At 35.4% G+C, this 26,773-nt stretch overlaps 1 protein-coding gene across 4 annotated transcripts in view; it reads right to left on the bottom strand.

Moving 5' to 3' along the window:
- Positions 1–26,360, bottom strand: part of LOC149577684 (CCR4-NOT transcription complex subunit) — a 136,224-nt gene extending 109,864 nt beyond the window's left edge. For all 4 annotated transcript variants that reach the window (XR_016363813.1, XM_089825133.1, XM_089825125.1 and 1 more), the window contains exon 1: positions 26,039–26,360. Coding sequence is in view for 3 of the 4 variants with exons in the window: in XM_089825133.1 (XP_089681259.1) it covers positions 26,039–26,182 (144 nt within the window). In the remaining variant the exon portion in view is untranslated. The remainder of the gene's footprint in view (positions 1–26,038) is intronic.
- Positions 26,361–26,773: the final 413 nt, after the last annotated feature.

Genomic DNA, 26,773 nt, shown 5'->3' on the forward strand with positions numbered 1-26,773 from the left:
AGATCTATGATGATGATAGGAACTTGATTGGTACTAGAGAGAAAACAAGAGATAATTTATTTTATCTAGATACTATTAGTACATGCGTATTTGCTAGACTCGAAAATGTGTGGTTGTGACATAAGAGATTGTGTCATGTGAATTTTGAGAATATGGTCAAAGTGAGTAGAAAGAAGAATATGAGAGGCTTACGGAACCTGCATAAACATGATAATGCAATGTTTAAACAACGTCAACTCGATAAGATGACTGATTTTTTCAAGTCGCATTCATCTAAGGATATTCTGCAGTTGGTACATACTGATTTGTGTGGTCTTGTGAAAGTTGAGAGCTACTATGGAGGTATATTTCATTTTGTTCGTTGGTGATTATTCTAGAAGGATGACAGTTATATTTTTAAAGCTGAAAGCTGATACTTTTCAAATGTTCAAGTGCTATAAAGCTAGAGTTGACAAAGAAATTGGTAAACAGCTGAAATGTTTGAGATCTAATAGAGGTGATGAATTTATGTCTTATGTATTTACTACCTATTGTGTAGAGCATGGAATAAAGGGACACTTATCTGCACCAAGAACACAATAGAATGGAATCACAGAGAGAAGGAATAGATCTATTGTTGATTGTGCTAGAACATTGTTGATTGAAACGGGAGTTGCACAAATGTTCTAGGGAGAAGTTGCAAACATTGTTGCTTACACCCTCAACCAAGTTCAAATGAAGAAAGGAACAAACAAGACACCATATGAACTAGGGTATGGTCATACATCAAATGTAAATTATTTCAAAATATTTGGAAGTAGGTGATATATTCATAAAGATGCAAGAAATGGGATGTTTGATTCAAAAGGTGATGAAAGTATATTCCTAGGTTACTCTATTTGGAGAAATCTTACAAATGTCTAAATAAAGTAACAAACACAATGATTGAAGTGCAAATGTTAGAATTGATGAGTTTGTAGATAAGAACAATGAGAGCAAGAAAGAATCAAAGGATTACAACAAATCTGTCTATGTTTATGTTAATACACCTGTTATTGTACCCGAACACCTAACTAAGTAATTACGATGGTACACCGAGCAACAGCAGAGAGCTACTGAGCAACAACCTGCATTACACAAGCCACAGACAGAACAACCCGAGCAGAATGTTGAGCCCCAACTAAGTGAAGATAATGTTGGAGATCACAAAGTCGAGCCTATCTTAGCAAAGTATGTGAGAAGGAACCATTCACAAGATCAAGTCATTGGAGACGAGCATTGGAATCATGACAAGAAGTAAGTTGAAGGACATTACATGTTTGATTGCTGAATTTGAGTCTAGAACTATGAAAGATGCACTTAACAATGATGAATGGATCAATGCTACGAATTAGGAAATAAATCAGATAAAGAAGAACAATACATGGACAATGGTAAGGAAACTCAAAGACAAAAATGTGGTTGGAACCAAGTCAATATTCAGGAATAAATTGAATGTGAAAGGAGAAGTTGTAAGAAACAATGCTAGACTTGTTTCTAAAGGTTATGCCCAAGAAGGAATTTACTATGGAGAGACCTTTGCACCTGTAGCTAGATAGGAAGGAGTTAGAAAATTGTTAACTTATGCAACTTCCCAGAGATTCAAAATCTATCAAATGCATGTTAAGTCTTCATTTCTAAATGGAATTATGGAGGAAGAAGTCTTCATTGACAAACTTGAAGGAATTGTGGTGCCAAATTAGAAGCACCCAATATGTAAATTGAACAAAGCTCCATATGGATTGAAGCAAGCACCGAGAGTAGGGTATGAAAGATTGCATTCATATTTGATTAGAATTGGATTTGTTAGAACAAGTGATAACAGTAACTTGTACTTGAAAAGTGAAGCTGAAAATAAGGTCTTGATTGCTGAAATATTTGTTGATGATATAATATTTGGTTGTAATGATTTGTTGTACAAATCATTTGTTGAGCATATGAGCAAAACATTTGAGATGTCTATGTTTGGAAACTTTAAGTTTTTCATTGGTTTACAAGTTCATCAAACAAAACATGGTATATATGTGACTCGGTCTAAGCACATAAAGGAGATATTGAAGAAAATTGGTGTGTAAGAGTCAAGGCCAGGTGGCACCCCTATGGTCACTGGATGCAAATTATCTGATGAAGTCAACTTTGCTGAAGTAAATGAGACACATAGCTCAATGATTGGAAAGTAGCAGCATGTAGTACACAACACGCCTGATATTGCACATGCAAGTGGAATAGTCGAAAGATTCTCAACTAATCCTAAGGAGACACATATGACTGCATTTAAGAGGATCATCAGTTATTTGAAAGGAACAAAAGATTATGGACTATGGTATAAGAAAGAATGTGACTTTGAGCTTAAAGTCTATACTAATGCCTGATTGAGCAAGAAATGTTGATGACAAAAAGAGCACTAGTGGTGGAGCTTTCTTTTTAGGAGAGGTTTATTACATGGTTAAGCAAGAAACACAGTTGTATATCACAGTCTACTGTTGAAGCTAAGCATGTTATTCCTGTTATTAATTGTTCAAAAATTGTTTGGATCAAGCAATTGTTGGAAGGTATGCAAGAGGAAGTCCCTGAACCTGTTACTCTCTATTGTGACAACCACAAGTGCTATTAACATATTAAAGAATCATGGGATGCATGCAAAAACCAAGTACATATCTATCAAGTATCACTAAATAAGGGAGCAAGTACAAGAGAAAAAAGTAAGATTGGAGTATGTGAAATATAAGGAGCAAGTTGCAAATATATTCACAAACCCATTGCCTAAGGATGTTGTTAAGTATCTTAGAGGTAAGTTAGTGGTCCTTCCCCTATCCAGCATTTACAGAGCAAGGACGTGTTGGTTCCCAAAGCCGCAGATTGGAAGTCCAAGAGCCTGCCACTTCTCCGATAGGACTTTTCAATCAGTTATGGCCAACGAACGAGAATAATTTTTGATTCCCCTGCACTTCGGGCTCCACTATACCCAAGCGAGTAAACCTTCACCTCAAACGGTAACTGTCTATTTCAAGGCTTTTCTATAGCGAATTTAAACTTCTAGAGTTCTTTGGCTAGCAAGCTCCTCGAACTCGATCAAAATGAAACTAGATGTTGGATAATAGTTGAATGTTTTGTATAAGGTTTTAAAAATGGATAATGGATATGTGGCTTATAGAAGGAACATATAGATTTTCTGACTTTAATAATAGAAAGATCAGTGCCTCTACTCATCTGGGCAATAGAGTCAACTTCAGTGAATTTTCACATACAACTTTATAATGCTTTACACACTAAACTGCCAACAATTAAATAATTGAGATGCGACAGATCAAATATTATGCAATTTTAAATTAGTCTAGATTGAATTTTAACTCCTCTGGCAAGGAGACAAACTAGACACAAATACGGAAACAATTATTTATTTCACAATATCTGCGATAATCAAATTTAGAAGCTAAATTACCTTGTCCACTTATCCGACATTTAAATTCTATACAAAATTCTTAAAATAATTACAAAGGACAATTCGCCTGTACTTTAAATCTCCACGCCTTTAATAGTAAGCAAAAAAATATTTTATTTTATTATAAAAATAAAATAATGGAATTTATTACAAAATCATAATATAGCCCTTATCCCTCCATACAAAATAATATAAATATTTCTTCTGACAATCTGAATGAATGTTCGAATATTGAATTGTATCTTGAGAAATAAATTCTTCCTTATTTATATTTGTTCACATAAGGGGACGTGACTTTTCAAAGTCAAGTGTCATATTATTTGAAAATAGATCGCACCTTATCATTTGCTCAACTTTTAATTAATTTATACCATAGGTTAAAACATTATTACTAATTCTTTTATGAGAAATTACTCCCATCTTGGACTTCATCGTTGACAAATACTAGAACCGATGATAATTTCAAATCATTCCAATTTGGTGGTTTCGATACTGAATGGCCCTTTGGTTCTGGCCCTCCATGCAACTTTTGTCTTCAAACTCTTAGTAAGATTCACCTCCCATCCGTTCTTTGATTATCAGGCACAAATATTTAATATGTTTTTTCAACACACACAAGTCCTGACGTGTCTTTATAATGAATCATCTCTGTTCATCGCACAAATCATCCCTTCCTTCAGAATGACCTTTCAAAAATCGTCTCGACTTCACTTCGAGCATGCATATCCAAGTGTACACACAGTCGACTCCATATGTGGCCACATGTATATACTCTTGTATATTATGAAATGAATTGAACCTTTATTTTTTTTGTGGTTTCTGGCTTTGAATGTATTTGTCTCTCCTGCTCTAATTGACGTGAAGTATGACTTCCAGCTTTGGTTTAGAAATGCCATTCCCGAACCAAATTATTCACCAGGCATATGAGTTAATATTATAATGGATCCTTTTCTATAGAGTCTATGGTGGCTTCTCTTCGTGACTTTGGCATATCATCCTTGCTGGTTATCTTCAAACATTTGGAAATTCCTTTTCATTATTGCCCCTTTGTATGTCTTCAGCGTTCATAATGCTGGATGGCATGTGTTACTCCTTCCTACAGCACATATGACTTTGGACATTGTTATTCACCTGTTTTGGAACTTTAATGCTGCTACATAATGATGAATTACTGTCATTGCATCACAAGTCTCTTTGCTGCATAAGTCTTGCCATCAACATTGCTATTGAGATTAATACTGCTGTGAATGTGTCATTTGTTTATGGGTTATTTGTGTGATTCTTGTATGGATCTTTTATCACTTTTCAAACAGTGATATCTCTGCTGCCATTACTTTTATGGTTCTGATTGCTGCACACATGATTTACCGCTGTAAACCTGGGAGTACTCATTCTGTCAGCAGACTTTGAATACTTTTATATAAATTTAAACTACTATTGGTCTAAAGAGCTATGGATTTTCAGAATAGTCCTTCATAGAAATGAGGACAGTTTTGGTGAAGTTTATTTCTGATTCAATATTTATTAGATGACTTTGAAATTGCATGCATCTAGATATATGATATTTATAGGGACCTTCAAAAGTTTCAAGAAAATATTGATCAATATAGTTTGTTTTTACATATTGAAACAGTTCTGGAGCTGAATAGGCCAGGATACATTAACTTCTATGTTGTAGTTGTTCAATCTGTAGGGTTCAGTTATATCTTTCACAAGTGGAATCCAATCTGCAGATGATACTGGGTGATTTAAATATATTAACCGTATGGTATAGTCATTATTTCCTGTAAATAACACTGAGATTTGTTATCTTCTGCAGTTGTAGGCGTATTTGATGTCTTCAGTACTTTTGTGCATTGATTTCATGGTCTAAATCAATAAACTCTCTTTAATGTGTTTTTCAATCCCTGATCGATATTGACATAAATGACTATTTTTTCAAGTCTCCAACATTATGTTTCAAATGGAGGCAAAATTTTCAGGCTCCATCAATGGCTCTTGCCGGGGACATATGCCCCTAGTGGGCATAGCGAGATTTCAGTTATCTCTAGAGGAGTAGACCGAATATCCATGGTTCATACGATGCACGGTAAAAATTGGGTGGCCCTAGGACCCCCAAAAGTGAACATTGCCTCTTTCCTCTATCAAACACGAAGTTCTGATCATGTAACACCTTCAACATGTTGATCATGATATGGTTCATATGATGCACGGTAAAAATTGGGTGGCCCCAAGCCGCCCAAAAGTGAACATTGCCTCTCTCCTCTATCAAACACGTAGTTCTGATCATGTAACACCTTCAACATGTTGATCATGATATGCTTTCCTTTCATCATTTTAGTATGCTGCCCAAACATCAAACTTGTAGTAGGTGTGCCATCCCCATGAATAATATTCATTGGCCCCATTTCATCAATGAAGTTTTTGGCATCCATCCCATGTTTAGCCTTCACAAAATCATCAAGTGCCCTATGATTTTTGCTGAATGGAGGATCCTTATAATCATGGTTTTGAACATCTCCTTGTACACAGTATGCTTTGTTCCCCTACTCTGGATATTGCTTATCCTCACAATAAGGCGTTGAAAATGTTTTATATTCAGGAAATGCTACCTCTCCCTCATTAGGAACTCCATCAAATATGATACTTGGAGAATTTTCAGAACTATTCTCCAACATATCCTCCTCATTATGCATGGCTGATTCCACCTCACCTTCATATGTTTGATGTACCTCCTGCTCATAGGATGAATTGAAAGAAGTCTCATCTTTTGAATACACTTCATGAGTTTCATAAATTTCAAAATCAGACCTGCGATCTTCATCATGGTGCTGATGGACTTGATTGCAAAGAACATCCTCCTCAAACAATGGATTTGAGAATATAGTGAATTCAGATCTGTCTTCAATCACTTCTTCTTCAAACAATGGGTTTAGGTGCATGGAGAATTCAGGCATACTATCATGAGAACTTTCATTTGAATCAGCAAATGCTTCATCAAATAGTGTACTAATTTCATCCTTCTGAGAATCATCATCTTCTTGACCAGTAAGATAGATATCTTCATCAGCAATATATCCTAAGACTTCTTCATATTCATATGTCGTATGCAATTCTATATCATCTTCACTATATGTATCCTAGAAATTATTATCTCCTTCATCCAATAACTCTTGAGAATGCATTGATCGATCAACCTGCTCACCATGGTGATTTGAGAAAAAATGTGGACCTTTTTTCTCGACATGTTTTTGATATTCCAAATCTAACAAGGCTGAAATTTCCTCTACACTTGGAGAATCCTCTTCTTCATTTTCACATTCACCATCATATATAGGCATATGAATATCATCATGGGCTGATTCTCCTTTAGAATTCCTATTATTTTCATCTCCATTTGAATCTGGAATTTCATTTGACTCTTATGTTATTTCAATCTCGCATTCATTTTCCTTTGCAACCAGCTCATTATTCATAAATTTGAGAAAATTAATAAACTAATGATCATATAAGAGGTCTAATTCCCGCACCCTATAGAGAAGATCAGATGATGGAGGTTTGTATTCTAAAGGTATTTCTTGATAAGCATTGAACATTCTCATAAAGAACTTTGTTGCAAATTCATTTTCTTGCTTTTATAAATTCAAATATGCATCCAAAGGAGATATATAACTCGGACTTTCATCCAATATTTGGAAAAGAAGCATCAAATCCGGGTCATCTGGTGAGATTCCCAATTCACAAAACTTTCTTATCAATCCCTTGCGTGAAGGCATGACGTCTGAAGGTACTTCCCGAAAAATATCCATCCTTATAAACAAATGTGCCTATGTCTCGCCTTCATATCTTTCTGGATTGAAAAATGCATCTAAGGGGTGTATGTATTCTTCCTCCATGGTGTAACATAAATCCGCCTCCTGATCATAGTACATATTGTCCATGTTAGATAATCCAATCATCTCCTTCTAAGTCCTCTCCCTCAGTAGAGTTACCAACTGAAATTTTATTGAATAGAGTCGCCACCTCTTTCAAGGAATGTATTAATCTTTTGGGTTCTCACTTCCAGTAGAATACACTTCCAAACAAACTAGTACAACTTCTTTCTAATACTGATCTACGAACTTAGAAATTATGGGTAACTTTGCAATATGTATTGCGAGCAACTCTCCCTAGCAGAGTCGCCAATCTGTTGGTTCCCAAAACCACAAATTGGAAATCCAAGAGCCTGCCACTTCTCTGATAGGACTTCTCAATCAGTTCTGGCCAACGAACGAGAATACTTTTTGATTCCCCTACACTTCGAGCTCCACTATACCCAGGCCATTAAACCTTCACCTCAAACGTTGACTGTCTGTTTCAAGGCTTTTCTACAGCGAATTTAAACTTTCGGAGTTCTTCGGCTGGCAAGGTCCTCGAACTCGATCAAAATGAAACTAGATGGTAGATAACAATTGAATGTTTTGTATAAGGTTTTAAAAATGGATAATAGATCTGTGGCTTGTAGAAGGAACATATAGATTTTCTAACTTCACTAATAGAAAGACTAATGCCTCTGATCATCCGGGCAATAGAGTCAACTTCAGTGAATTTTCACATACAACTTTATAATGCTTTACACACTTTACTGCCAACAATTAAATAATCGAGATGCGACAGATCAAATATTATGCAATTTTAAATTAGTCCAGATTGAATTTTAACTCCTCTGGCAGGGAGACAAACTAGACACAAATATGGAAACAATTATTTATTTCACAATATTTGCGATAATCAAATTTAAAAGCCAAATGACCTTGTCCACTTATCTGACATTTAAATTGTATACAAAATTCTTAAAATAATTACAAAGGACGATTCACATGTAGTTTAAATTTTCACGCCTTTAATAATAAGCAAAAAAAAATTTTATTTTATTATAAAAATAAAATAATGGAATTTATTACAAAATCATACTATAGCCCTTATTCCTCCATACAAAATAATATAGCTATTTCTTCCAACTATCTGAATGAATGTTCGAATATTGAATTGTATCTTGAGAAATAAATTCTTCCTTATTTATATTTGTTCACACAAGGGGCGTGACTTTTCAAAGTCAAGTGTCATATTATTTGAAAATAGATCGCACCTTCTCATTTGCTCAACTTTTAATTAATTTATATCATAGGTTAAAACATTATTACTAATTCTTTTATGAGAAACTGCTCCCATCTTAGACTTTCACCGTTGACGCATATTGGAATTGATAATAATTTCAAATCATTCCAATTTGGTGGTTTCGATATTGAATGGCCCTTTGTTTCTGGCCCTCCACACAACTTTTGTCTTCAAACTCTTAGTAAGATTCACCTCCCATCCGTTCTTTGATTATCGGACACAAATATTTAATATGTTTTTTCAACACACACAGGTCATGACGTGTCTTTATAATGAATCTTCATATCTGTTCATCACACGAATCATCCCTTTCTTCAGAATGACCTTTCAAAAATCGTCTCGACTTCACTTCGAGCGTGCGTATCCAAGTGTACACACAGTCAACTCCATATGTGGCTGCCCATATATACTCTTGCATTATGAAATGAATTGAACCTTTATTATTTTTTTGTCTTCTGGCTTTGAATGTATTTGTCTCTCCTGCTCTAATTGACGTGAAGTATGACTTCCCGTTTTGGTTTAGAAATGCCATTCCCGACCCAAATTATTCACCAGGCATATGAGATAATATTATAATGGATCCTTTTCTATAGAGTCTATGGTGGCTTCTCTTCGTGACTTTGGTATATCATCGTTGCCAGTTATCTTCAAACATTTGGAGATTCCTTTTCATTATTGCCCCTCTGTATGTCTTCAGCGTTCATAATGCTGGATGGCATGTGTTACTCCTTCCTACCGCACATACAACTTTGGACATTGTTATTCACCTGTTTTGGAACTTTAATGCTGCTACATAATGATGAAATACTGTCACTGCATCACAAGTCTCTTTGCTGTGTAAGTCTTGCCATGAACATTACTATTGAGATTAATACTGCTGTGAATGTGTCATTTGTTCATGGGTTATTTGTGTGATTGCCTTCAGACGTCATACTTATTGATCACAAGTCTCTTTGCTGTGTAAGTCTTGCCATGAACATTACTTTTATGGTTCTGATTGCTGCACACATGATTTACCCCTGTAAACCTGGGAGAACTCATTCTGTCAGCAGACTTTGAATACTTTCATATAAATTTAAACTGCTATTGGCCTGAAGAGCTATGAATTTTCAGAATAGTCTTTCATAGAAATGAGGACAGTTTTGGTGAAGTTTATTTCTGATTCAATATTTATTAGATGACTTTGAAATTTTATGCGTCTAGATATATGATATTTATAGGGACCTTCAAAAGTTTCAAGGAAACATTGATCGATATAGTTTGTTTTTACATATTGAAACAGTTCTGGAGCTGAATAGGCCAGGGATGCATTAACTTCTATGTTGTAAGTTGTTCAATCTGCAGAGGTCAGTTATATCTTTCACAAGTGGAATCCAATCTGAAGATGGTGCTGGGTGATTTAAATATATTAACCATATGGTATAGTCAATATTTGCTGTAACTAACACTGAGATTTGTTATCTTCTGCAGTTGTAGGCATATTTGATGTCTTCAGTACTTTTGTGCATTGATTTCATGATCTAAATCAATAAACTCTCTTTGATGTGTTTTTCAATCCCTGATCGATATTGAAATAAATGACAATATTTTTTCGAGTCTCCAACATTATGTTTCAAATGGAGGCAAAATTTTCGGGCTCCATCAGGATGCATGTTGCATCAATTCATGGATGATTAGAATATCTTTGTGGAGTTGATGCAAGAGTTCACTCTTTAGGGATTATTTCCTGAAGTTGTGATAATGGTTGTGATGAAGCAGATGCTATCAGTACATGAAAGGTACAAGGTATAACTACAAGGTTTTATAAGTTTCCCATTGAAGCTTATAGTTACCTTTGGCATTGTTGTCAAGGGGGGAGATGAGCAGGTTAGGGGGAAGAAGAGTTATGTGGAGTGATTGGAATTATGATTATGAAGCAAGATTGCAGTCAAAGTGGGTGATGCTACAAAAAGTACACCAAAAGGGGGAAATCAATGATGTTGATAATGTTGTTGAACAAAGAAGTATATTCTAAGGGGGAGCATATGATTTTGCAGACTAAGCAGAAGAACCTAATAAGGTTTATTGTTTTATAATGTAATGTTATGTAGTAATGTCTTATGTGTAGCCATCAATGCCAAAGGGGGAGATTGTTCCTCAACTGATAAAGTGGTTACTGTATGTGAAAAGAGTCATATCAGTTATGTTGTCATTGATGTCAAGCCTTAATTGGTTAGACATTGGGCTAATTCAGTAGAGTGTCGTATCATTCTATTGATGAAGAGGATTTGAAGAAAGTATAATGATGATGTAAGTGTTGGTAAGTGTATGGTATTCAATGGGCACTTGAATGAGTTAGACTCTAACAGTATAATACTATAATGTTAGTTTGATTGTTTTACATGGTTTGATTAAGTGTTGAGATCATGTATTAAGCAAAACAATTTGATCAATGAACAAAGAACCACAATATTAACCGAGCTATTATTGTTGTCATCAGGCACTAGAAGAAGGAATGAAGAATGTGTAGTGTCAACCAAGCAAATCTCTTAACTAAGTGGACCTAACAATCTTATTTGAAATCCATTGTATGAAGACATTTTATTGAAAGTTTTGTAAGTCCTTTAGAGCAAGCCACTCTTCAGATGTTTCAAGGAGTGATAAGGTCTAGATGATTTTTGGTGAAAATACTCTAACAAGGTCACATTAACAATGTGTACGAAACCTTTAACAAGGTTGGCTCCTAAGAGAGTTCACTTCAGAAGAGTGAAATTTTTGGGTTGTCAGTTCCCAAGTGGTTTTTCCCTTAACAGGGTTTCCTTGTTAAATACTTGTGTCAATATTGTGTGGATGCTTATTGTGTTGCAAGTTTATTTCATGTTTACTGTTTATTGCTACAAACCAGTATCAACTAGAATTTTACTCTAATACTCAGTAGAAGAAGTTAAAAGTTATTAGAATGATTAAGTTGAATGTTAGATATGTTTACTGAGCTAATGATCTAAAATATTAAGAGTTTAAGATTGGGTTAAAGTGATTTAAGGCCTGTAGGATAACTAGTTATAACCTTCGATGCTTTATGCCATCAATCTAAAATCAACGGTGGGCGAAATTGAAGTTGGGCAATATGTTTATATATATACCTTGGTCATGTCCTTTGTGTTGACAAAATGGTGCAGCTGTTACAAAGACTCATGCAAAGTTAAATTAACCAAAAGACAATCCAAAACATTCTTATGGCCACATGGAAATCTAGAGAAGGAATTTCACATTGTGGGGAGGGAAAATGATGAACAATGTTCCATTCCCACTTGAACCATCTTTAGAGGGGAGATGTTTCATCTATGTGCAGATAAGTATTTCATATCTTTGAGTATTACATTTATCTATTTGTATTTCTATACATACTATTAAGAGCCATTTGCCTTGATCTTTTCCTTTATAGCTGGGATGTTCTTGCAGGAAAAGAAGGTTGATAGTTGATACTTTACACATGCTACCAAAATTGTGCAAACTCAATCTTATGATAGTAGCTTCAAAAAAATGTTGATGATCAAGATGATAAAGTGAGGCTCTTGAAGCAAATATCCTTGATGATTAAGACTATGAGTATCCTTCTACATTAAGAGGGAGTGTGTCACTTCTTCAAAGGCAATGTTGGAGTTCAAAAGATTGATAATCAGAGGGAGTCTAAAGATACATTTGTGTGACTGCATGATTTTTATGGGCCTACCTCTATTTGCATCATGAGAAATTAATGAAATATCACTAGGAAGTCCGAAGATCGATATCAGATTCAACAGGAGTCCGAGAGGCAGCCTTGGGCAAAGAGAGCCTCTAAGGGAGTAACTATAGGACCTAACTTCCCAGGATCATTGTTCAGAGGGAGAATTTTGAGGTGAAATCCCTTGTGAATGATCTCTTCTCTATGAGAGAAAAGTTTGAAGTAAAATTTCTTGAGAGAGAAGTTTGAGGTGAAAACCCTTGTTCCACCCTCTAGGAGCAGCCATGGTTGTTCCACCCTCTAACTTAGTTCGTGGTGGTTACTATTTTGCATATGTGGATTATGTCATGAAAGGTGACAATCTTTCACTAATGTATTTTCTGAGGATTGCTATTGTAAGGTGACAATCTTATCAATAGCTTGACCATTTATCATGACAGACTACATTAAGTTGTTGTCCTGGAGTGTCGATAGTCATGATAATGAACTTATCATGATTAGACTTCATCTGTTGTCCTAGAGTGTCGAAGATCATGATACTTGTCATGATAGAGACCATGACATTGTGATTTCTTGTTATCTGGTATACTACATTAAGTTGTTGTCCCAAGTGCTAGAAATCAGATAGCTCACATCATACTAGGATATAACATATTCTTTTGGTAGGCATCAAGGATTTTTTTTATGCCAGTGCACATACTAAAATAATATAAATATGATGAATATCATATGATTGATATTTCTTGTTGAATCATACTTCGGATTATATTGAAAGATAACATCTAAGCTGATGGATATATGTTGATATCCTTAAATATGCTATTCCAAGAATATCATACTAAGATGATATCTCTTCATATACTCAAGGGCATAAAGTGTTCTATAACAATCCTCCCTAACTAAGAGGGAGTGTTAAGTTTGGCATTGCAATAGGATTGATTCAATCATGAGATACATTATTGATGGTAAATCATCATTAGATAACTATATATATATATATATATATATATGGTTATTTATATTATCAATATATTAACTAATGATGATTAACTATTGGGATATGTCTTTTCATGAGACATGTCTCCTCCTCTCATATTTATGAGTCTTCAAATCTGCATTTGGAATATATCAATTACATTGGCAATGTTAGTACATTTGCAAAAAACAATCCATGTTACTCAACATTTGGGTGCGCAAAATCAAAATTGGAATCAGCAAAAATTAGAATTTGATATTCCCATTTACCCCCTAAAACAAGAATTTGGTCTTCCATCTAAATAGCTAGAATTGCTCCAATTCTTATTCTAATTCTAATTTGCCAAAAACGAGCATTACTTATTAATTTAAATGAAATTATTTTGAGGTCCGCTAACTTGTTCAGCAAGTATGGGTGATGCTGGAAAAATAGGGGCCTCGCGCAATTTGTTCGAAAGCTTAAAGCAATTTGTGGGATTGCTTCTCTATCTCTGCCTTCCACTAAAGATGCTACCTGTTTAAGATCCATTATTTCCCGCACTAGCTTCTCTTTGTACATGGTGACTCCTGCAACCAACAGAATAATAGCAGAAGCTAATGTGTCGTCTTCAAATCTCATGAATATATAACATACATTGCCACAAAAACTTGATATACCATGCTCGTTTCATGTCTCAACCACAACTATCAACCACAAAATAGGCAATATAGCATCTGGCCCCCTAAATGCAGCAATAATAGTGTAGCTCATATTTCATAAATCCCACTCCGACTGCTATGTATCCCAGACATGAAAATCAAAAAATTGCTCTTGAAGAGTGATACCTAAGCACACCCAGGCCAACTGAAATAAGTTGAAACATCATGCTTATTATTAGTAGAATCTCTACCAGCCATTTCCTTGTAATCCACTGCACAAAGTGATTTAGGTCAATTGACAGCAAAATATTTTCCCCATCCATGGCCTTTCAAACAAGAACACACAATTAGATGGAAAATCCAAAGCAAACACAATCAACCTTGTTGTAGCTCGCTCGTTTGATATTTTTTATCTTAGTAAAGATGGGAATTTCCTAATCTTCATGGCAACAATCTTCTCTAAAGTGGGGAGCAGTCATTTTTAATGAAATGTCCAGTCGGGACTTGGTATAATGGAACACAATACTTGCAGCAAATACACAATGTGGGCAGATAGAGGAAGCAAAGCAATTGTTAACTATAGAAATATTAAAGAGTTTTTTTTAATGGAAATGTTTCTAGTTGAGGAAAATCAAAGAGCTTTATCATAGAAACAATCTCATTAGTTATGTCAATATGCTTATTTTGGTTGGTATTCAAATTCCAAAAATGTGCAACCAAACAGAGGAAATGTTATTCTCATTATGACTGCTTGGTGAACCAAACAGTCTCAAACCAAATTTCAAAAACCATAATCTAGATTTCAAGTTCCAAAAAATTCCAAATTTCAATTCCCAAATCATATTTCAGCAGCCAAACGAGCCCTTAAGAATGGACGAAAAGTGTTAGAATCATAAATCAACAAGATTTTTATTAGTCAATGGATGCATCTACCAATGGCCTAAGTAGTGTTAAGAACTATGTTATTCTTTACACTGCATCTTTGGTTTTTATTTTATATAGTTTTAACATTATTGGAGCAATATATATCCCACGTTTCACTAATCAAATCAAAAGAAATTGAAATGTGACTATAATCACCTATTTTAGGTGTCACTGTCACTAAAAGACTTGCCACCATTTCCCAAAGCTTAGCTTCTTAATGAATTTATCACTTGAACCTTGCTCTTCTCCTTTAAGAATGCAATCAATATTTTGTCACTTAGGGCTCTACCTTTCTCCCATGCACACACTAGAGTCAATCCACTTGAAATGTGTCTTCACTGCCCTAGGTACCAATTTCATTCATCCATGTCACTTGACCTTGTTCTTGGTGCCTCTTTAAGCTATTATTATCACTTACAAGGTTATGCATCTCAATCTAGGCACCTATGACATAGTGAGTGTGTGTGTCTGTTTGGCATGTATTCTGTAGCATATAACTCGAGTGATTTTATTTACGACTCTAGGCACATGACTTAGGTATCTTTCCCACCTAACTGGGTGATATTACTGATGGACCTCAAATTTTTCATGTTGGAAACCTGAAAGAAGTGTGGTTATAGATATCAAAGATTTCCAAAACACTATACGTAGAGATTTTCATTTGTGCAAAATGAGTGGAGTGCTTAAATGCTTGAGCTTCATCTCCTATCGATTTTCATTAAGGAAGGATCAGAATCATAAGTTCTGTGATGACACAGTAAGAAGAATGAACCTGGCAATGCTGCATCCTATAGAGCTAAATATAATATAAATAAAATTTCTTTAGCATTACAAAGTCAAAGAAACATTGAGAAGAAGAGGCGTTTGTGAAGCATCGAAGAAGATTCAACAACTGCTAGGTTTGACAGGAGACTATTTTATGAAGGAAACAAATGCGTAGGCCAAAGAGAAAGTTGTTTATCCTAATTCAGTGCATAACCACAGTCAACTGGTGTTGTGAAGAGAAGTTTTTCAGCTAGGGTAGGAGTACAGGGTCCTACAACCACCATTATATCCTTCCTCTGAAAAAACCAGATCGCAAGTTTATAGATGGGTATTTGCACAAGGAAGTTCCAGATTCTCATATATCAAGGCGACCACTATATAGAGAAACGTATGAAGAGGATTACTATAATAATAATGGCGATATTCAAGGAAGATTCGGCCACCAGTGCGTATCGTGCCCGACCAAGGAGGGATGTTTTAGCGTGAGTAAGAGGCATTGAGCTCCCATCGAACACCTTGTTGTCACGAATAATACAGGTCATGCGATTATATTACAAAATACTATCGGGAGTTTGCGTTGAACACCTACAGGAATAATTAATGAAAGGCACAATATGTTTTTATGATTTAATTCTTTAACAAAAATCTTGTTTAAAGCTACGAACATGTTGGAGGAATGAATCGATGATGTCAATTTGAAGGGTCTATTCACTGATCTCACCCGACTTCTCGCAGAAGCAAAAAGCCAATTCTGAAGTGTGAAGGCAGAGAAGAAGCCAACGTCTACACTAACACATCGACAAAGAATTAACAGGAAAGATTGGGCCACCAGTGCACATCATGCCTAACCAAAGAAGGATGTTTGAGCGAATAATTAATACATGAAAGGCCACCGTAGATTCAATACAAAAGGACCCGATGTGCTATCAGCAACGTATGTTTTCGGAAGCGGAGGGCAGTATCGAATCCAGAAGATATACGCTTGGATATTGAATGAAATGACAAAAACCACCGAGATGCTGTTGAAACCCAGGAGACCAATCAGCGGTGTTAGGATCCAATCCAACATTATATCCTTCATGGTTCGAGGATAATGTTAGAAGATTCAACTAACGATTGTTATAAATTCCAAATTATAATCGTGAGGACTTTAATGGTTGAACATATATTAACAAAGGATTCGATTTAAAGTTTGAAAAGATGTGATAGCTAAAAGTTTATTTAGTTAAGAATATATTATTTAGAAGAAGAGTCGTCATTTCATAAATGACGAGACACCTTTCTCCTACTTTCAAGGTATAAATATACAAAGACATTGTAACAAAATATATCCGAACATTCATTCAGATATTCAGAAGAAGAGATAAAATATTTATTATTTTGTATGGAGAGATAAGGGCAATATTATGATTTTGAATAAAGTCCATTATTTTATTTTTTAAATAAAATAAAAATGTCTTTTGTTTATCTTTAATGGCGTGGAGATTTAAATTGCAGGCGAATCGTCCTTCATAATTATATTTTAAAATTTTGTATATGATTTTGTTATCAGATAAGTGGACATGGTCAATTAAGCATTTTAAATTTGATCATCGCAGGTGTTGTGAAATATTTAATTGTTTCCACAGCTGTGTCAAGTTTGTCTCAGTGGAGTTAAAATTCAATCTGGACTAATTTAAGATTGCATCATAATTGGTCTGTCGCATCTAGATTATCAAAATTGTTGGCAGTACAAATGCATTGAACATTATGAAGTTGTATGTAAAAATTCTCTGAAGTTGACTCTATCGCCCGGATGAGCAAAGGCACTGGTCTTTTTGTTGAAGTCAGAAAATCAATATATTCCTCCTGCAAGCATCAAATTCATTATTTACAAAATTTATACAAAACATTCAATCATCAAGTATTTAGCATCTAGTTTCAGTTTCATTCTGATCGAGTTCAAGGACCTTGCCAACCGAGGGACTCGTAAAGTTTAAATTCGCTATAGAAAACCCTTGAATTGGGTAGTCAGTGTTCAAGGTGAAGGTTTACCCGCCTGGGTGTAGCGGAGCCCGAAGTGCAGGGGAATCTAAGTGATTTCCGTTCGTTGGCTAAAACTGATTGAAAAGTCCTATCGGAGAAGTGGCAAGCTCTTGGATTTCCAATCTGCGGTTTTGGGAACCAACAGATTGGCGACTCTGCTGGGGAGAGTTGCTCGCAATACATATTGCGAAGTTACCCAAGATTTCTAAGTTCGTAGATCAGTATCAATAGCTATATCAGTTTGTTTGGAAGTATACTCTGCTGGAAGTAAGAACCCGGAAAATCAGTACATTCCTCGAAAGAGGTGGCGGCGACTCTATTCAATAAAGTTTCAGTTGGTAACTCTGCTGAGGGAAAGGACTCATAAAAATAAAAATAAAAAATTGATCATGCACAATGGAGAATATTTACCATGATCAGGAGATGGATCTATGTTACATCATGGAGGAAGAATACATACACCCTCTAGATGCATTTTTCAATTTGGAAAGATATGAAGGTGAGACGTCGGCACACTTATTTATGAGAATGGTGGATATTTTTCGATAAATACCTTCAAACATCATGCCTTCACACAAGGAATTGATACAAAAGTTTTGTGAGTTGGGAATATCACCAAAAGATCCTGATTTGATGCTTCTCTTCCAAATAATTGATGAAAGTCCAAGATATGTATCTCTTTTGGATGCATATTTGAATGCAGAAAAGCAAGAAGATGAATCTGCAACATAATTCTTCCTCAGAATGTTTTATGCTTATCAAGAAATACCTTCAGAAAACAAGCCTCCATCATCTGATCTTCTCTATAGAATGTGGGAATTAGGCCTCTTATATGATCGTTAGTTTCTTAACTTTCTTGAACTTATGGACAAAGAGCTGGTTGTAGATGATAATGAATGCAAGACTGAAATAACAAATGGGTCAAATGAAGTTTCAAATTCAAGTAGAGATGAAATTTTTGAACATGTTGAAGGTGAATCAGCTTGTGATGATACGTATATGCCTATAGATGATGATGAATGTGAAAATGAGGAAGAGGATTCCCTAAGTGTGGAAGAAATTTCAGCATTGTTAGATCAAGAATATCAAAAACACATTGAAAAAAGTGGTTTGAATTTTTTCTCAATTCACCATGGTGAGCAAGTTGATGAATCAGTACATTCTAAGGAGGTATTCGATGAAAGAAGAGATCATTCTGAAGAATCATATTATGAAGATGAAATAGAATTGTGCACAATGGATGAACAAGAGGAAGTTTTAGAGTATATTGCTGATGAAGATATCCCCCTTGCTGGTCAAGCAGATTATGATTCTCAAAGTAATGAAGTTAGTACACTATTTGATGAAACACTTGATGATCTAGGTGAAAGCTCTTCTGAAGCCATGACTGAATTCTCTATATTCGTAAACCCTTTGTTTGAAGAGCAAGCAGAAGGAGATATGCCTGAGTTCACCTTATTCTCAAATCCATTGTTTGAAGAAGATCTCTGGGGCGATCAAGCTCATCAACATCATGATGAAGATAGCAGGTCTAATTTTACAATTCATGAAACTCATGATATGCATATAGAAGATGAGATTTCTTTCAATCCATCCCATCAGCAGGGGGTACATCAAACATGTGAAGATGAAGTGGAATCAGCCACGCATAATGGGGAGGGTATGTTGGAGGATAAGTCTGAAAATTTTCCTAGTATCATATCTAATGGAGTTCCTGATGAGGGAGAGGCAACATTTTCTGAATATGAACCATTCTCAAAACCTTGTTGTGAGGAGAAACAATGTTCGGAGTATAGATGTCGGGTAGATTGTGTGCAAGTAGACAATCAAGCAAAGAAGATTTATTCGGTTGCTTGTATGAATGTTCACATTCATGAATCTAAAGATCTTCCATTTAGCAAACACTACAAAACGCCTGATGATTTCTTGAACGCTGAACAAAAGTATGATGTCAAAGTCAGCATTGATGAAGCAAAAACAAGGCAAAATATCATGATCAGCAGGTTAAAAGGGTTACATGATCAGAACTTTGTGTTTGATAGAGGAAAGAATTGATGTTCATTTTTTGTGGGCCTGGGGCCACCCAATTTCCACCTTGCGTCATGCTAAACAGGGATGCTCGGTCTGCTCTTCCAGAGATAACTGAGATCTCATTATGTTCACATGGAGCATATGTCTCCAGCAAGAGCCACTGATGGACCTCAAATTTTTCATGTTGGAAACCTGAAAGAAGTGTGGTTATAGATATCAAAGATTTCCAAAACACTATACGTAGAGATTTTCATTTGTGCAAAATGAGTGGAGTGCTTAAATGCTTGAGCTTCATCTCCTATCGATTTTCATTAAGGAAGGATCAGAATCATAAGTTCTGTGATGACACAATAAGAAGAATGAACCTGGCAATGCTGCATCCTATAGAGCTAAATATAATATAAATAAAATTTCTTTAGCATTACAAAGTCAAAGAAACATGGAGAAGAAGAGGCATTTGTGAAGCATCGAAGAAGATTCAACAACTGCTAGGTTTGACAGGAGACTATTTTATGAAGGAAACAAATGCGTAGGCCAAAGAGAAAGCTGTTTATCCTGATTCAGTGCATGAGCACAATCAACTGGTGCTGTGAAGAGAAGTTTTTCAGCTAGGGTAGGAGTACAGGGTCCTACAACCACCATTATATCCTTCCTCTGAAAAAACCAAATCGCAAGTTTATAGATGGGTATTTGCACAAGGAAGTTCCAGATTCTCATATATCAAGGCGACCACTATATAGAGAAACGTATGAAGAGGATTACTATAAGAATAATGGCGATATTCAAGGAAGATTGGGCCACCAGTGTGTATCGTGCCCGACCAAGGAGGGATGTTTTAGCGTGAGTAAGAGACATTGAGCTCCCATCGAACACCTTGTTGTCATGAATAATACAGGTCATGCGATTATATTACAAAATACTATCGGGAGTTTGCATTGAACACCTACAGGAATAATTAATGAAAGGCACAATACGTTTTTATGATTTAATTCTTTAACAAAAATCTTGTTTAAAGCTACGACCATGTTGGAGGAATGAATCAATGATGTCAATTTGAAGGGTCTATTCACTGATCTCACCCGACTTCTCGCAAAAGCAAAAAGCCAATTCTGAAGTGTGAAGGCAAAGAAGAAGCCAACGTCTACAATAACACATCGACAAAGAATTAACAGGAAAGATTGGGCCACCAGTGCACATCATGCCTGACCAAAGACGGATGTTTGAGCGAATAATTAATACATGAAAGGCCATCGTAGATTCAATACAAAAGGACCCGATGCGCTATCAGCAACGTATGTTTTCGGAAGCGAAGGGCAATATCGAATCCAGAAGATATACGCTTGGATATTGAATGAAATGACAAAAACCACTAAGATGTTGTTGAAACCCAGGAGACCAGTCAGCGGTGTTAGGATCCAATCCAGCATTATATCCTTCATGGTTCGAGGATAATGTTAGAAGATTCAACTAACGATTGTTATAAATTCCAAATTATAATCGTGAGGACTTTAATGGTTGAACATATATTAACAAAGGATTTGATTTAAAGTTTGAAAAGATGTGATAGCTAACAGTTTATTTAGTTAAGAATATATTATTCAGAAGAAGAGTCGTCATTTCATAAATGACGAGACACCTTTCTCCTACTTTCAAGGTATAAATATACAAAGACATTGTAACAAAATATATCCGAACATTCATTCAGATATTCAGAAGAAGAGATAAAATATTTATTATTTTGTATGAAGAGATAAGGGCAATATTATGATTTTGAATAAAGTCCATTATTTTATTTTTTAAATAAAATAAAAATGTCTTTTGTTTATCTTTAATGGCGTGGAGATTTAAATTGCAGGCGAATCGTCCTTCATAATTATATTTTAAAATTTTGTATATGATTTTGTTATCAGATAAGTGGACATGGTCAATTAAGCATTTTAAATTTGACCATCGCAAGTGTTGTGAAATATTTAATTGTTTCCACAGCTGTGTCCAATTTGTCTCAGTGGAGTTAAAATTCAATCTGGACTAATTTAAGATTGCATCATAATTGGTCTGTCGCATCTAGATTATCAAAATTGTTGGCAGTACAAATGCATTGAACATTATGAAGTTGTATGTAAAAATTCTCTGAAGTTGACTCTATCGCCCGGATGAGCAAAGGAACTGGTCTTTTTGTTGAAGTCAGAAAATCAATATATTCCTCCTGCAAGCATCAAATTCATTATTTACAAAATTTATACAAAACATTCAATCATCAAGTATTTAGCATCCAGTTTCAGTTTCATTCTAATCGAGTTCAAGGACCTTGCCAGCCGAGGGACTCGTAAAGTTTAAATTCGCTATAGAAAACCCTTGAATTGGGTAGTCAGTGTTCAAGGTGAAGGTTTACCCGCCTGGGTGTAGCAGAGCCCGAAGTGCAGGGGAATCTAAGTGATTTCTGTTCGTTGGCTAAAACTGATTGAGAAGTCCTATCGGAGAAGTGGCAAGCTCTTGGATTTCCAATCTGTGGTTTTGGGAACCAAAAATTACCTTCTAGGTATACCATTGGAATATCTTTGTCAATAGATCTTACTTCAAGGCACCACTTTGGTTTTGTTCAGCCACTAAAACACTGCTCTTAAACATTAGACAATTATCTGAGCTGCATCTACCACAGAAATGGATGTTTTGCTCCTAGGCATGCTTTTTCTCAAGCCTTGCCACTTATAGTTTTTGTCTTACCTCCCAAGCACGCTAAGTTTTAAATTACTTTAAAAACAGGTTTTAGGGACTCGAAACCAATTTACAAATTACAGAGAGATATAAAAAATTACCAGCCCATATACCAAAACAGCCCAAAACAAAAACACATTGCTGGCAGAACAGAACAAAAGGCCAGCCCAGGACCAAAAACAACTAAAAAACACAGCTACATAAAAGGCAGCAGATACTTAACGTATATTCTTCAAAAGCTCACCCACTTCCATCTGCAGTTGAGTCAAAAGCCCCACTGCAGCCTGAATCTCCTCAGCATCTTTGCTGCCCTTCTGAGCTTCCCACTACTTGGTACTAGCCCTGGTCCTTTTACAGGGTGTTGATTGTTCACCCTGGCTGCCCTCCTTAGCATCGTCAATCTGCACAACAACTTTCTACTGGGGCCCTTTGTCCAGCTTGCTGACCAAGATCCCAAGCACACTAAGTTGCATCCATCACTAAAATGGTATTTTACTCCCAGGCGTGCTTTTTCTCTAGCTTTATCACTTATAGTTTGTCTCAACTCCCAAGAATGCCTTGAGTATCCTTATGTCACTTGGACAATAAAGTGAACCCTATCGACAATTATGCCACTTAAAACTGATCTTTAATCACATAGATGTTTGTTCTAATAGCTCGTTACTTGAATATGACCCGGCACATTTCGAGTACAATTGGATGGGATTTTTGTAACTTCAAGCTGGATTGCCCTAACGTTCAAGCACCTATTTTCTTCAATCCAGCCACTTGAATGATGTCTTCAGACCCAAGCACACCAAAACAGCCCGTGCCACTTGAATGATTTTCTTCTCTGAACCTTTGGTGCACCTCACACCCACTTTTGTCACTAGAAAACTTGTTTTATTGTTCTAAGCATGACACTTGGGAATGTAGCCACTTGAATGTCTCACAAATGCATCTTCATGTCAAATCAGTCACTAAAGAGCTAAGTCACAAGGTTTCGAATGTGAGTTCGTCAATCATAAAATTTGGATGAAATTCAACAAGGGTAAAATTCAGAAAAAAATCAACATTAAATTGAACTTATATATATTTATTTATTTTGAAATATAAGTAGTATATCCACAAAATTGTCAAAATTGTTTGAAATTGCTAAATAATTAATCTAAATAACTCAATATTATTTTAAAATAAAATAATACTATTGTAAATAACAATACTATATCGGATGAAGTTCAAAAAGGGTAAAAATTCGCTAAATTTTGAATTTCATGGATGAAATTTGGCGTATCCTATGACTTAGCTAAAGAGTAGAGACACATCTCATCTCATCCAAGCACTTCTACGCACATTAAACACCTTTCATGGACACTTCTAGTGTATATTTTGTCATGCTCTTGTCACCAAAGGCTTACCAAACCTCTCTCTTTCCCCTGAAACTTGACAACCTCCTGCACGCACTCTACAATGACTATTGCCACTTTTATAATCAGCCAACCAAGCTTTTCCTTATTTTATCCTTCAACCTTTTTTGTTTTTGCACCTCCCTATCAATGGACAAACCAACTCTAAAGATAAGCAATATTGCCAGAATGGAGCAACCAAAAAACAACCATGGAAAAAGTCATGATGTATCCCTTATATATGCAGTAATTCAACAGCGGTCATGAAAAAATATAAAAGGGCTTATTATTGGAAATTTAGCATGAGTGCAACGGAAGAGAAAATTTTAATAGAAGAATCAACAAGGATATATAATTATATCAGTTGTTCATCCAATTAACCACACCTTGTCCTCAATTTCTCAATTTCAAGCTCCTTTTGCACAAAATATAGCAAAGTTTCTTGCATTTGTTAATTACCTTATCATTCATCCTAATTATCTATGGTTGCATTGGCATCGCATGCTCTCTTAGCTTTACTCGAGTCAAGATTTAACAAGGGTAATCTCCTTGATCCACTAGGATTGTACTCTAATAATGTTATTTTATTTTCTCTTTCTCAGTCCCATGTCCCATAAGTAACAAAAGGATTTTTTATCACTCTCCATATGTGTAATGCAGATACAACGGTTTGCCTGCTAGGTCATTTGTATGTATTAACTCAACTAAAATATTTAATGAAATATTATACACCTTGAACTCATTCCAGTACCCTTTAATTCTGGTCAACATATCCAATCTAATCATGTACATATAAGCTTTGAAGTGCCAAAACCTAAAAATAGCAGCTTGATACCCTCTGCAGCTATTTAGGATTTTAACATGTCCAATACTGTTAAGTGGCTATTAATCATCAATTTATCAATAACGATGAGTGGTATAGAAAATACATAACAAGTTACAACAAAATTATATTAATGTAAAATGAGTAAAGTAGGTCAATGTAACTCAGAATAATTTAAGTTATAAAAGTATTCAGAAGCCAAAAAGGAACTCCAACAAATAAAAATAAAGCATCTTGGTATAAACCATTAATGGGCAAAACCAAATAAGAGGGAGTAAATTTTAAACATATCAATATATACAAAATTACAAATATCCTGTAATACAAAGAAAGCTCGTGGAGGAAGATCCCTATTCAAAAGAAATTAACAACACACCCCAGAGAAGATTCCTAATACGAACAGTTCTCTGGTCAACATCAGATCAGGTGCATACATAGGGCCAGCATCCTTGACTAACACCGCAAAAAGACCAACATAGAGTCTGATTATGTCATCAGGGGTGTGGACTGGCCCAATGAACCCAATCAAAAATATCTGCGGGTGTAACATTGGCTCTCATACCATCCAGGCAACCGTCCCTGAGACAGAGATTAAATATTGGCAATGCACATCTATCCTTGTTGTCTGCACTGTGTCCAGGGCATACCTCACCCTCTAAGGAGAATGAAAATCAAGGTAAGCTGCAGTAGGCTTAATGAATACTTGAGCTTTGGCAACATTCTTAAACATGTTTTGCAATCGTACATTTATAAGCTAAGTTGTAAGTTACCTATATGCCGCAAAATTCACAAAGCATTCTGTCAATTTCATAGCTTCCAAGATATAAGGGATAAACGGCACAAAAGTATCAATGCATGCATTTATAACTAAGCTACTGCATTTCTATTTAAGCGCCAGTCTGAAGAAATAAGGCATTGACACTGAAATGAAGTACAGGCAAGGCTGCCTTATTCAATTCTATGAATACGAACAGGCATCAATATAATTTTCCTATTTTTTATCTGTTCCCTGAGGAATGGAAATACTTGTTCAATTATGAAAAGCATTCAATCTAAAGACTAACAACTGTGCCAAAATTTCCTACCACAAACGTAGTCTTGTGTGAAATATGCTTCTGTGCCCTGCAATATATCGTGTACCTCAAATTTCAAACAAGTCACCCAAAATTATCAAAGGTCGATTAAAAACCCCAGAAACTCTTTTCATGTCTAATTGCAAATTTGGTGTCAGGTTTTGCCTCCAACCGTTTCATTTTTTAAAACGGTATCCCAAACCCTACCCAGCCATGATATTCCCATCTAGCCGCTAACCGAAGGTTCTAAAATTACCTACTCATGTTAGAAATATTTGCATGAAAACCACCTTCATTGGTTTCTCGAAAGAAAAATAATAAGAGGCATCGAACATCGGCAAAGGCTTGTAACGAACTCCATACCTCCAATAACATGACAAGATTGCAGCAAACATTGAAATGAATGTGGCGCTCAAATTTGGAAGAGAATTCATGGAAGACGACATCCAGGGTTTGATCCTCCCCGAGCAGTGCCAAGAGGTTCGCCGTTTGTGTCACGCTCATCATCTTCCTAAATCTCGTATTTCTTTTTAAAATGGATCCAGAGAAAAATTAATGCTCTCTCTGCACTAATGACCTATGTATTGTGTTGCCATGCATATAGAGACTTGGGTGTGAGGACTGCGAGCCCTGAGCCGAAGAAAGCTGACCCAAGAATTTCCGCAAATATATGCATGTTTAGGATAGAGTGTAAGAGTTTCAACATGTATATTTATATTTTTTTTAAATATATTAAAGAATTGATATATAAAAAATAAAAATATTATAACTCAATAATATTGTTCCTATTAGTTAGTTTCTACCAATTATGTTTAAATTTTATTAGAAAATTAATATATTAAAAAATATATATCCGTAAAAGGTTGAAGTCTTATATATTATTTGATAGTAAAAAATTATAAAGTTTTTTTTCACATAGTCATTAGTAAGAAATAACAAAGAAGAAAACCTCCAATCTTGCCAAGGACAAAAGTCTTATGATATTACATAAATAAAAGGGGCATACCCCAATTAACCAGTCTTATTGAAGGGTGTGCCTTTTTTAAGAGAGAGGTCAAATGATTTGAAAATTTTGAGTTTGTACATTAATGCCCTTAT

The sequence above is a fragment of the Cupressus sempervirens genome, chromosome 1 (genome assembly GCF_028749045.1).
Source record: "Cupressus sempervirens isolate cs-2001-9-10 chromosome 1, ASM2874904v1, whole genome shotgun sequence".
Taxonomy (NCBI): Eukaryota; Viridiplantae; Streptophyta; class Pinopsida; order Cupressales; family Cupressaceae; genus Cupressus; species Cupressus sempervirens.